Below are 13857 nucleotides of genomic sequence, written 5' to 3'. Positions count from 1 at the left end.
CTCCCGGTGGAGGGATGCGGAATGGTGTTTCTCCTCCCGATGACAGAGTAAGCGGAGAAGGCACCGGAGCCATCGGTGACCCTGGATCCATCGGTGGAAAAGCGACTATAAGCGCTTCCATCTTCGAGAGTAGCAGTGCCAACGCTGCCAGAATGGGATTGATGGTTGGTTCCGAAACCGGCACCGATTTTGGTGCCGGGGGATCTTGAAATTTGTGCATCGCTTTATCAATGGCCTCCTGAACCATCTGGTCCAGTTCTTCACGGAGACCTGGAGCAATCAGCCCCGGCTCCGGAAGGGAAGAAGGAGGCAGAGACATAGACGGAGAGACCACCGTTAAAGGCGGAGTTGCGGCTCCCAATATCCGCCCGGGTGAGTGTTGCCTCAGTCACCCGATCTCAGAAACGGTCGATGCCTTTTCTGAACGGGATCTCTTCGATGGCAGCTCGGACTATGGCGAGGTCAATGATTTTCCTTCCTCGAAGGTCCGAGACTTCCGATGGCGATGTTTCTCTCTACGATCCCCTCGGTTCTGAGGGGGAGTAGAGGTAATCAAAGGCCGAGAAGTCGTCGATGCTGGACAGTCACCAGCCGGTGGCCGATACTGACGCGAAGTGGATGGTGCCGGTTCAGACGACGTTGATGCAATCGACAGCGGAGTTTGAGAATGAAAGAGAAGTTCCATTTTCTCCATTCTGGCCTTGCGACCTTTTGGTGTCATTAAGGCACATTTGGTGCAAGTCAGGACAACATGCTCGCACCTGAGACACATTACACAGACTTTATGAGGGTCTGTTATGGACATGGTGTGAGTACAGTCCAGGCACCAATGGAACCCCGATGCCATGGCCTTTGAAAAATTGATCTGCGGTGCGGTCGACGTCCAGAAGGCCGCGAGGGCCAAACTCGACGGGAATCGACAGAAAACGGGTAAAACACTTACCAGAGTACTGCGGAGTCAAAAATTCGAAAGAGGGACCCCTGTGAGGTATGAAAGTTTTTAGTAATTCCGTGAGGAAAATTCCTGTCAGGAATCTCTGTGGAGCTCCTTAACCCGCGTGGCTACTGCTGCGCGGAAAAAAGAAGACTGAAGGGGGACCCCTACTGGCTGCAGGTATTGTGCCATGCTGACAAAAGTGTTCCGTGATAGGGCTCCATCCTGTGATGTCACCCATATATGAGGGCTACCATCCTGCTTGTCCTGTGAGAATATAAACATACATAAACAAATAAAAAGGAGAGGACAAGACAATACAATTTTTTATTTATTTATTTATTTTAAAGGGGGGGGGGTAACAATTCTTCAAAAGGGGGAGAAACAAATAAGCACCTAGGGAGTACATTCTTTTGAGATAGCCAACTGCCCTCACCTCTGGCCCCTAAGTAGTACCCTCCAAGGAGGGGCATGTTGGGGGTAGTCCATTATCATTTAGGTTCTGGAACACTTTCTTGAAGAGAAACGTTTTTAGGGCTTTTTTAAAAAATGTTCTCTCTCAGTGACATCTTACTTCCTTAAGTAGGCTGTTTCATAGGAGTGGCCCTGTTGAGAAGGCGGCACACTCATTCTCTGGTTTCCTCAACGTGGGTGAGCTTTGGAGGTGGGGCATCTAATAGCATTAGGTTAGACGATCTGAGTGGTCGGGGTGGGGGGGGGGGTGGGCATGGATTTTTCTTGTTGAGAACCATGGAGAACGTACATTGTAGACTGATGAATGTATGATCATGACAAGCTTATATTGTACTCGGTAAGAGATAGGGAGCCAGTGTAGAGTTTTGAGAACAGGAGAGATGTGATCACACATGGGAGTGCTTGTAAGGAGTCCTGCTGTCAAGTTTTGTATGATCTATAGAGGACAGGTTGTATATAAAGGTAGACCTGTCAGGAGGGAGTTAGTCTTATCCTGGAGAATAGTAGGAAATGAAGGACCAACCTGAAATCAGTGTTCAAGAAAAGGCTTAAGGTGGCGGAGCAAGCGTAGTTTGTAGAAGGAGGAGTTGGTAATTGCTCTTATGTGGTTGCGCATGGCGAGAGAGGGGTCGATAGAGACTCCCAGATTTCATACACTTTGGGAGATGGAATGGGAATCAGAAGAGAAATGATTGGGAGTGTCAGTGACAGGATGGCGTGATAGAATAATGATTTCTGGTTCAAAGTGAAAGTATACATGTGAAAAAAGTTGGAAAATATGGAACAATATTAGAAGTTTGAATCTCAGGGTATTAAATTTTCCAGTTAAAAAAAAAAATCAGTTGGTCATCTGTCTTTGAATAGAAAGATACAACACCTGGATCCAAGATGGCGATTGAGCACTAGCACTGTGAGCGTGGTGCTTTTCCTGTGGATATTTCTTAAACTTTTCTTGTTATAATGCCCCATTCAGCTAGGAAAAGGCATGCCCGAGAGAAAGCCTTCCCTGGGGCTATTCCCGAGACGCCAAACTTCGACCCGATGGACGCCCACGTTATTCGAGGAGCCGGTGCATCGAGAGGAGAGTCACGGGAACAGGGAGAGAGGAGTTGAATTCCCTGCCGGACTCTGATATTACACTATCCCCAAGGCAGAGGGGATAGTGTAGTATCAAGGAACCCCGCGATGCTGCGAGACCCGGATGGTGACCCAGAAGCCCTGCAGGATGAAACTGCCAGCGGGGAGAGCTGGCCAGGGAGTTTACCTCCAGGAGAAAGTGGCTTGGAAGAACAGCCCGGAGGGCTTGAAATGCACCTTGGTAGCCCAGACGGAGGTGAATTGGAGCCGAGATATCTGGAGAAGACATCCACGCCGCAACAGATAAGTTTAAAATCTTATTGTCCACAAAAACCAAGACAAATAACCTTAGAATCGTTATGGGAAACAATGGTTGAGCTTGGTAATTTAATGATTAAACAGACAGCCATTAAAAATAAAAACTGAAGACCATGAAGTCAAAATTAAATCCTTGGAAAATACTGTGAAAGTTACAAGTGGCCAAGAGAAAAATATTTTTCGACCCGGTGAAATATAAGCAAGAACAATTGGTCAAAAATAACATGGCTTTGTTAAATAAAAGTTGAAAATATGGAAAATTTATTAAAAAATAAGAATCTTCAAATAATTAATTTTCCTAAAGTTCCTCACATAATTCCAAGAGAGATGTTTGTTAAATATATACAGGAAATCTTGAAAATACCTCCAGAACAAATTCCTCCACTTACTAGAGTATTTTATATACCAATGAGAGATGAAAAAAAGGTTTCTGAAGGGACACTTTATTCTCAGAAAGAACCATTTAAAGAAAAAAATGGAATTGCAGGATTAAATCTTATGGACTTTTTGGAGTCTTCTGACCAGGTCCAAGCCGAATCAGCTACCTTGATAGTAAATTTTGCCCTAGAGATGGATAAGGAATGGATTTTGAAATTATATTTTAAACATAGTCTGGAGAAATTTACGGGGTTGCAAGTGAGAGTGTTCCCAGATGTGTCTAAATCCACGCAGAAAAGAAGGAAGCAATTTCTGATATTAAGACCTTAGGTCCTTCAGATGGGGGCATCTTTCACACTAAGATTTCCTTGTCGTTGTATAATTAAAGTTTAGAGATAAATCTTTTCTTTTTCTTACCATCACAATTAACACAATTTGTGTGAAAACAAGCGTGTTCGTGTACCCATTACTCAGTTCCAAATACCTTGGAAAGTCTGTGTTTGTTCTACCTCATATATTAGATAGCTCCTGCCAGTGCTAAGTTTAAATTTAAATATGATTTAAGATTATTAGATCACTTGGATCTTACATTGTGGACTTGGATTGTATACATGGTTTCTTGATTTTTGTATTTCTTTTATGAGAATTATGAATGTATGCAATGATAAAAATGTCAAGAGAATTATCTTGATATGAATGTTAAAAATTAATAAAGATTAAATAAAAAAAAAAAATCAGTTGACCTATTTAAAAAATGTATTTCTGAGATTCTGAAGCTATGCCTATTACCTCAAAGGCTTACCTCCAACTGGAACATGGGGGAGATAGTGGAGAACAAGGGCAAGATCCTACTTTAAATCTAACAGATTTTCTATAAACCACAGAAGCAATTCATGTGTTTATTAGAGGAACAGTTTTGGTTTCTTTTACTTTTTCATATAACAGAGACTGTTTAGATATTTTTCTTTCATAATAGGTTAGAAAATTTGGATCTACCGACATAACTAGGGTTACTCAAGATTGTAGAACACCGGTTGCACAAATGATTAATTGCTATGAAAAGCAGTACAAGGCTTCTTGCGTTAAATGTATATAATTTTTCAATTAAAAAAGTAAAAAAAAAATTAAACATTTATGGGCCCAGGTCTCCATAATTTAATGGAAAACGAGGGCTAATAGCGGTTCAAAGTTCTAAGTCTGTTACATTGTTTGATATAAGTACACATTGATGAGTACTAGTTATGCATCTGGTGGATGGGGGTAATTTCTTCTTATGGTTTCTGTCAATTTAGCAGATATGGGTTTAGAGTATGGAATTAGTTGATACGATGGGTAGTCCAAAGGCTGCCCCCATGGACCCCCGCTCTCAGCTCCGGGCCGGCCAAGAGACAGCAGAACACCACCAGCGCATGCAGCATGCTACCGCCGATTGCAGCCGAGCCAACTGCCACTCCTCGACACAGCAAGATGACAATGACGACTCCTGCGTGGTGCACCCTCCTAGGTGCATGCGTGCGTCACGTCACCTCATTTAAAAGGACTGCAGTGGGAAAGACCCCGCAGACCTTAGATATGACATCTGCACCAAAGCCCTTTAAAAGCAAGTGTGTGAGAGAGAGAGAAAGAATGTCAATGGTGTGGTGTCCATCAGTGCGGCTCTGAGGTCCTTTCATAACGATGCCACCGATGCCCCAGACTTCTTTGACCCGAAGAGCTAATCCATCCTGTCAAGTGGAGACTGAAGTCCCTTCAAAGTCATCTGGGCACAGAAGCGGCAACCCCTGATGTCATGCGATACCCCCAGGAAGAGGATGACCACCTCAGGAGGCTCAGTGATAGACATGGTCCTGGGACACTGGAGGCATTGGCAAAACCTGGAACATAGCCATGACAGGGTGAAACAAAAGGGTTGTTAAATCAAAAGCGATGGCGGTGGGTACTGATGGCCGGCGGGCACCGAGGCACCGCCACCACAGGGGGAATTGACCGTGAAAGAAAATTTACCCGATACGCCAAAAACCCTGACTGGGGATATTATGGGAAGGCATCGAGAGGGACCCAGCGACAGTATGAAGGAAAAAACGCAAAAAGCTGAAGAGCAAATGTTTTCCATAAGGCAAAAAACAGACAAAGTGAGCTCAATCACACCATAAGGCTTACAGCTCCGCAGGGGAAAAAAAAAAAAAAGAGAGAGTCTGAAGAGGGACCCCATGTGGACATGCTCAGTGTACCTAGTCAAAGTTCTAGAAACTGACATGTTTTCCGCATAGGGGCTCTATCTGATGTCACCCATGTGTGAGGACTACCATCCTGCTTGTCTTCAGAGAAAGAGTACTCTGTTTTTAAAACATTTGGTATGAAAGAATTACCTCTTAAAGCATTTATACCTAAAATTTATAAGAACTCAAGTCATTTCCTGCGGAGTTGCTTAAACATGGAAAGGACTGGGAGAAGGTCCTTGCTTTTTCTATAGAGGAAAAGGTGAAGTTGCAGAAATCCACTGCTGAATTCTGGGATAAACAGCATGGAATATACATTATCTACTTCTTGAGAGCCTGCAAGGTACGTGTGACCTGGATTGGCCACTGCTGGAAACAGGATACTGGGCTTGATGGACCTTTGGTCTGACCCAGAATGACAAGTCTTATGTTCCTAGGTATAGCAGACACCTTACATGACCTAATCAGGTCGTCAGCCAAGTCAGTAGTTTCAGAGGTGGCTCAGAAGCTGGGCAGCAGACTCAGCGTCGAAGGAGCAGTTGTGCAAGCTGCCCTTTAGGGGAAATGATCTTTTTGAGGAAAATCTAGAAAAATTTGTGAAGAACATGGGGGAGACTAGATCTGAAAAGCTGCCAGCATCACAAAGCCCTAGAGGTAGATTCCAGTCCTTTGGGAGTGCTAAGAGGCCAAGGAACGGCAGGCAGAAGTCAACCTGCGCAAAGGTGTGTTGGAAGCCCCTCTATTATCAAATCCAAACACCGATCAGTTAACGGGATGTGACGTGGAAGGCCCATATTCACAATAATCTAAGCATTCTGTATTTAAGTTTAGGGGAGCTCATTCTCGGGGGCACTGAAACATTTAAAGGAAGTTCCTGCAAAAGTGAAAGGCCTTGGAAACAGTAGCTCCAATCTTGCCTCAAGGAAAATTGGGGAAATAAGTTTGTTAAGCAGCAAAGCTAAGTTAGGACACGGTAGTCCAACCTACAGAGAATTTGAATTTCTAAGGACTCTTTTTCAGGAATCTACCTGGCAGACTAAGTTCCCAGGAAGGGATCCCCATACATGGATAGGCAGGGCAAGCAAGGCATTGCCTGATCAGCAAAGCACATGCACAGGCTAGGGGTCCCCCACAGGGAGCCCTGGACATGAGAGCACCTGAGAAGAACCCCAGGGGCCCCAAACCATATACCACCTAGGGCACAGGGCCCAACCCATGCTAAGACTGCAGAACTGGGGTCAGAGATGCAAGGCAGAGTCAGGAAAATGGATCTGCCCAATACGAGGATGCCTATGCAACCTACTCAGAAATCAGGAATTGTCAGACCTGGAAGGAAGCTCCATCCTGACTTATGGCCTAGCCCTTGAGGGGGCGCAACCTTGAAGCAGAGGGTATTCACAAGCGGTAGTAGCCATGATGCTCAAGGCTCACAAACCCTCGACCTCCTTAGCCTATATCATATATTATATATTATATGAGGGAGAGACCTGATCAGAAGCCCCCCCGACGTCACCAGGGGCAGCTCCGACCGTTGAAAGGCGCCCTGCCACCGGCGCCCTCGAACTGGCAGCCCATCCACCACCTTTGGGCGCCCTGCGGCACTTCTCCATCGCCATAGGAACAGAAGAGAAGAAACAAAATCACCTGAAACTGAAAAAGGAAAAAAAACAGAACTGCAATGTGAGGGAGACACCCAATCGGAAGCCCCCACCACTCCCCCCGACGTCACCAGGGGCAGCTCCGACCCGTGAAAGGCACCCTGCCAACAGGCGCCGTGCGCCGAAGAGGTGCGACAAAGGGGCTCTTCCCTTTGTGCACCCCTTAGTGCAAATGCCAGTTAATATCTTTGCAATTGAATATCACTCCTTTGTTTAATATACTTCCTGTTATCCCTTTTTGCTCAATTGTTAAAAATCATGCATTTTCAGCTTTTGTAAACCCTTGTGATGGCTTTACCGAATGACTGTATATAAAACTCATTAAATAAATAAATAAATAGAAGTTGTTCAAGGCGGTCTGCCAGGAGGAAGGAATGTCTCCCTGGAGGGCAGATATTGCTCAAATCCTAGACTTTTTGCAGGACTGGACAAGGCTTAGCCCTCAATTCCTTAAGAGTATAGGTAACAACCATTTCATGTTTTAGAGGCTGCATTGCAAGTGTTCAAGTCACTAGACACCCTGTTGTGGAATGCTTTCTGAAGGGCGAAGCTCATCAGGCTGCCCTTTAGATCAATTTTCTCCCTATGGGACTTTAAGATGGTCCTGAGGGTATTGGTGGGAGCCCCTTTTGAACCCCTAAGGGGGGCATCTATTAAGGATTTATCACTGAAAACAGTTTTCCTGGTTGCGATATGCTCAGCCAGTTGCATTTCAGCGTTGCAGGCCCTCTCGTGCACAGAGCCTGAGATGGTAATATCACATCTCGCAATTACACTTAAGGCAATACCGTCCTTTTTCCCCAAAGATGATCTCGGTCTCCGCCTTTCACATAAGTCAAGAAGTGCTGTTGCAGGTTTTTCATGAGAAAGAAGGCAAAAGTAATAAGGGCAGTCTGCATCTATTAGATATACAGAAGGTGGTACTGAGGTATTTGAAGGTAACTAATGCATTTAAGAAAACGGACAGAGTACCTATCTTATTTGGCGGATCCCAAAAGGGAGTGGCCAAATAAGTGGAATCAAGGAGACCATCTCTTCAGCGTACGTACTCAATGGATACCAGGTCCCACCAGCCCTGGGAGCACATGCGTCCTACTGGGCAGAGGCCTCGTCATTCTCCATAGGGGAGATATGTAAAGCCACGATCTAGTCATTCTTGCACTCATTTACCAAGCACTAAAGGCTGGACGTTCAAGCAGATGAGGAAACAAACTGAGACTGGAGTACTGAGGAAGGTTCTGTCTTTCTCCCACCCTACTTAGGATGTTGCTTTTTAACATGCCATGGGTAATGGATTGGTATAGCAGATGAGGAGGAAGGTGAAATTATACTTGCCTGATAATTTTCTTTCCTTGAATGCTGCTATAACAGTCCAGGCCCCACCTAGAAAGACATGGGGCTACACGTGACAGCTTCCTTTCTTGATTTCTTTTTGCTTTCTCTCTCACCTCTGCTCTTACATTCCCCCTCTCCACCCTCCAGAGAGGAAAGACCTCAAAAAAAAAAAAAAAAGAGGGGCGTAATTTGGGGGGTTCTTGTCCAAGTGCTTTCACAACAGTCTGATGAGAGCCTCTGACCACACCTCCTTTATGCAAAGTCAGACATCACAGAGAGGATTTGTACTCTTGTCTCCAGCAGCTGAGGAACGGAATAATCCCCAAGTGTAATAGGCTGGTCAGGCAGCACTCAAGGAGTGCTGCTAGACCTATTAGAGTATAATTTCACCTTTTGGAGAGGCATGGAGAACCTGGTAGTTTCCTCCTGCACCTATAGGCTTCCAGCTCAATTCAAATAAGACTCCACTGAACTACAGCACCATCAGCTTTCCTTCACAACTTACCAGTGTTTTCCCCTATTTTTTTTTTTTATAACTCTCCATCTAACCCAGCCACTACAGGGGCAGTCTGATCAGGGGCCTCAGACAATTGCTCCCTCCAGAACCCAGTACACATACTCACACATTTCCAGCAGATAAAACTCACAATTTACAAGATTGCTGTAAAGAAGTAACCCCAAAATGAAATGTACCACTGAGTTATAAATAGATCAGACCTGAATAGTAGCACCAGACAAAAATAAATCATGATATATTTGGGAAAAAACATAGCAAATGATGGCAAATAAAGACCAAAATGGTCCATTACAGATTATTCTCATTAATGAATCAGTTGTAACGGAGAACTGGAGTAAAATCCCACTAAGCAGAAAATATGTACAAACTAAAGCTACATGCTATGTTTTCTAAACAAATTAAAGAAATCTGCGAAAAGCCACTGCATATAGCATCCAACCTTCTAGCTCAATGGTGAACTCTTGGTAGGACTGAGCATTACTATAGATGCTTATTCTAGCCTTTTCTTTCTTCAAGATCTCTATATTCAAAATTTGAAATCAAATGATGAGAAAAGTAGTGTGCATCACAAGTCCACTAGGGATACTATGAAGCATTCACAGCCCTTCCCAGTGGGAGGAAGTTTCCATCATTGCAAAATGGTCATATTTATTGCCTAGAACTAGGATGCACATATACCAAGATCTGGAGGCAGCAAGTCTGAGGATCTTGTCCAAGGATTGCCACTGTAATGGCTGGGCTAAAAAGAATATAAGAAAAAAAATAAGGGGGGCAGGGTTGGGACTATGAGAAGATGTGTATAGAAATATATATTTTAAAAAATGTCTACACTACCTTACCTATCCTTGGTAAAAAAAAAAAAAAAAAAATTCTAATCCTTTATGTCTCTGCTACTGTAGTCTTAATGGAGCAAAATGGTTAGGGCAACACAAGTGGGAATTTTTTTTATAGCATGATTATGTATCTAAAAACCTGGTTATTTTAATGGTGTGGCACAACTGTGTTAATTGTATTCTTATTTTGGAATATCTGTCCCTGGATTGATTTATGTAACTGACTGCTGACCTGCAGGCTTGAATATTGCCCATTTTGTATTTTTTTGCTTTATTTGATGTATACTTTTTGTGTGTTTTGTTGACCAGTGTGTACTGTCCTCTTATACTATTGCTATTTTGTGCGGTACTGATCATACCTTGTGTTGTTTTTAATTAGGTAAGTGGCTAATATATTTTAAAACAAAAGTTATATATATTTAGATATTGGGTTTCTAACATGTTAATTTTATAACATGGTGATTTACCACCTTTATCACGAGTGAGCCAACCATACTTAATTTTAGTATACCTATTTTTGAAAATTCAAAAAGTATTCATAGCTTAATAAAGCAGCAGTGCCTCTTACAGAAGAATGAAAATCTATTATGAATAGAAATCCTACCTAATAAACGAAGGTTGACCGACATGCCGCAAATGCGCAGTAGAGAGCAGCTCTACTGCGCATGTGCGGACGAGCACATCGGTCTCAGCCAGCGTCAGAAAAAAAAAACCAACATGGTGGCGTCGAGTGGCAGCGGCAGCGGGTGGCAGAAAAAAAACAACAACATGGCGGCATCGAGTGGCAGCGGCGGCATCGGGTGGCAGCGGCCAGTAGCGAGGGAGGGAGGAGAGAGAGAGAGGGAGGGAGGGACGGACTGAGTGGGAGGGAGGGCGGGATTGAGTGAGGGGGAGGGACTGAGGGAGGGACTGAGTGAGAGGGAGGGAGGGACAGGGACTGAGTGAGAGGGAGGGAGGAGTGGGTGAATGTGTGGGAGGGAGGTAGGGGGTGGGGAAGAGTGGGGGGTGGGGAAGAGTGAGGGAGAGGTGAGAGACAGGGATGTGAGTAAGTGGAAGGGGAGAGGGAGAATGAGGGAGAGGTGAGAAACAGGGATGTGAGTAAGTGGAAGGGTAAGAAGTTGTGGAGCAGAGAAAAAGGGAGTGGAGGAGGGCTGAGGGGGAGGGGATGGGATTGAGAGAGGGTGGGGAGTGACTGAGGGAAGGGGAGAGAGGTGGGAGTGACTGAGGGAAGGGGAGGGAGGTGAGAGTGAGGGGAAGGAGGCAGTGGGAGACAGAGGGTGAGTAAGACTGAGTGGAGGGAAGGGGAGGAGGGGAGGAGTGAACGAGGGGAAGGGGGAGAGAGGGAGAAAAAGTGTAGAAGGGTGCTGTGTTAGAAAATGGACTGAAAAAAAAATGTAATGTAGCCCGTTTTAACGGGCTTAACGGCTTGTACTGAAATAAATGAATAGGAAAGGAACTCCCACACTAATTTTCTCTTAGAAAAATATTGTTTTATGTTTAATTAGGAACAAAGATAATGACCTATGGCCTTTGCAGACTCCCTATGTTTATCATGCAGTTAATATCCAATTTGAGGAGGGGCATGGAGGAAGTGGGAGATGAATCAGAGTCATCATTCAATGGTGGTATTTAGCATCCATAGAAACATGACTGCAGAAAATGATCACACAGCCTACTTGGTCTGCACATCCACACTACTGCCTGCAGAATTCTGGAAGGAGCCCTGGTGCATGGCCCTGGCCAAAAGACTTGTCTAGGTATACTGGGGGAGGGGGAGGATATAAAAATAAGAAAAAATCCCTTGCTAATTGCAAGTGAAGGCTCATAGCACCTAATCCCAGCTCTGGTTCTTCTTGACCTGAAGGCCCAAAGGAGGATGAGAAAATTGCTAGGTCAGGAAAAAAAAAAGATAAAACATAGTAAATGACAGAAGAAAAAGATCCAACAGGCCATCCAGTCTGTTGGTGCAAGCTACCCCCCTGTGTCCTCTTGATTCTGAAATTATGACCAACACAGCTAATTCTGCAGACTGACAGTATTATATGTCATTAACTATTAGTATTAACTTTCAAATAATATTCTGTATTTTGGGGGTTTAATAAATCCACAACACTTTGTCCCATGCAACCCTTCTACTGCTTTAGCAGCAGTTGCTCTACTGGAGTGAAGCCACAAGGGACTCCTGAACCACGAGGTAGTGCCTAGAACTGCCCTTGAAAATATGAAATACATAAGTTTTTTTTTTCTTAGATACTCAAGGGTTTATGTAAAACAGCATTATTTCAACATACCCCTTTAACTGCTTACATTATTTTGCTTTTAGAACTAACTAATGCAGTAGAACACCCTTAGATATTTTTAACTGACTACAGCTTGGTTACAGATTTTTTTTTTAAAAGCCATATGAATGGATATATTAATTTCATCATAATAAAGGGCACACCTGCTTAGGTACATTCCCAGTCTCATCCTAGACCGTGTGCACGATGAGCAAAAATGTTAGCACTCAAGTAACACACGTTTCCCCAATTTGCGCCAGGCAGTCTATTTCTATGAACACAAACGGAAGTAAGTGTTCAGGCCATCTGACCCTGCATCTAGAGTGAGCACGTGAGAAGTACACAGGACATTTCTTGAGTTACCTTGTACTGTAGGAGCCTGGTCGCCGAATTGAATTTGTTCTGTTCCAGAGCAACTTGCTGAGCCACGTTCTGCAGCTGCTGGGCCGCGTTCTGCACCACCGCCACGGGCTGCGGCGGGGCAGCGGCGGAGGCCGAGGCCGAGCGAGGAGCGGGGCCCCTGTTCTCCAGCAGCTCCGCGCTCTCAGCCCGTTTGTCCCGGCTCTGCTGCAGCTCGTGCGATTTTGTCACTTGCTCGATCACCTGTTGGAGCGCCTCCGGTGCCAGGGCAGCATGCTGGACAAAGTGAGGAGGCGGCCCCTCCTCCATCATCCGAACGCCTCCCTGCTCCGGCACTTCCACCAGCTGCTCCACGAGCCGGTACTGCTCCTCCGCCCGAAGGTGGTCGTCGCCGCCGCCCTCCACCAAGGTGCCATCCGGCTGCAGGTAGAGGATAGTATTGGTCGGGGCGCCCTCCAGCCCGACCATGCTCTGCACCAATTCCTCGGTGAAGTCGGCGGCGCCCACCGTCCTCAGTCCTTCCACGGCGGGGGAATCCTCGAAGGAACCGATGATGCTGCCCTCCACCAGCAGCCCCTCCCCGGCGGCTAGCGTGCCGAACACCTGCGCGTCCCCCACCGCCGCCGCCTCCTCCCCGGTCACCTGCACGAACTCGGGTCCGCTTTGTACTCGGAACTGCTTGCCCAGCAGGTCGAGGCAGGTGTTGTCCGAGACCTGCCATGCATAACACTGGGCACCGCGTGCCGTCTGCACCCCTGCCCCCGTACTCCCGCCGCTGCCCTTCCCTAATGCGTCCGCCATCTTGCTGGTCGCCAGCCCTTGTGACCGTGACATGAAATCCTAAAATCCTCCCGGGATTTTATTTTCCGTCGCCACGTGTGCCAAAAGAGGCACGCCGCGGCCAAAGTCCTAAAAACGCCGCGGCGAAAGAAAATAATCTGCTCCCCAGAGCGCCACACGACGGCCCCAGAGACGTCACTAACCGTAACGGTAGCTACGTACGTGCGTGCGTGCCTACGGCAGCCTGTGCGCGGAAGACCGCCGGATGAGTGCCTAAGAGAGTCAATCTCCTTCTTCCTACACTAGACACGAAAAAACGCATTCTCATCTTAGCAGGTTCAGGGGGAAACTGTGTGTCCAGCTGATCTGTTTTAGAAGCACTTCAGAATAGTATTTTGAATAAAAAAAAAAATATGAACATGTGCCTTTTTTTAAAACTAGTTATAAAGTAAGAGCTAATCTAGTATGCAATTCAATGGAAAAGTTAGCACACCATCAACATTTGTATGGAAAGTGACCATCAGAACTTTCAATGGTACCATTCAAGTGTTACCCTTTTTTCATGGATTTTTACTATTTCCAAAGGCACATAAAGGTATTTGTTTCTCTGGAGATTTCTTCAGTACCATATTGTTTTTCCCCAAGGTTCTTTCTGTGGGGGTGAAGGCAGACCTTAGACCAGGCAGAGGTGTGAG

The 13857-nt window shown here is 45.5% G+C and overlaps 1 protein-coding gene across 2 annotated transcripts in view; it reads right to left on the bottom strand.

The window, feature by feature from the left end:
- The window catches only part of ZNF839 (zinc finger protein 839), an 88735-nt gene extending 75284 nt beyond the window's left edge, over positions 1-13451 (bottom strand). For both annotated transcript variants that reach the window (XM_029597968.1, XM_029597969.1), the window contains exon 1: positions 12386-13451. In XM_029597968.1, coding sequence (XP_029453828.1) covers positions 12386-13216 — 831 coding nt within the window. In that variant the 5' untranslated portion in view covers positions 13217-13451. The remainder of the gene's footprint in view (positions 1-12385) is intronic.
- Positions 13452-13857: the final 406 nt, after the last annotated feature.

The sequence above is a fragment of the Rhinatrema bivittatum genome, chromosome 4 (assembly GCF_901001135.1).
Source record: "Rhinatrema bivittatum chromosome 4, aRhiBiv1.1, whole genome shotgun sequence".
In the NCBI taxonomy this organism is placed as follows: domain Eukaryota; kingdom Metazoa; phylum Chordata; class Amphibia; order Gymnophiona; family Rhinatrematidae; genus Rhinatrema; species Rhinatrema bivittatum.
Note: the sequence above shows the minus strand (reverse complement) of the source record. Positions and strands in the feature narration are given on the sequence as shown.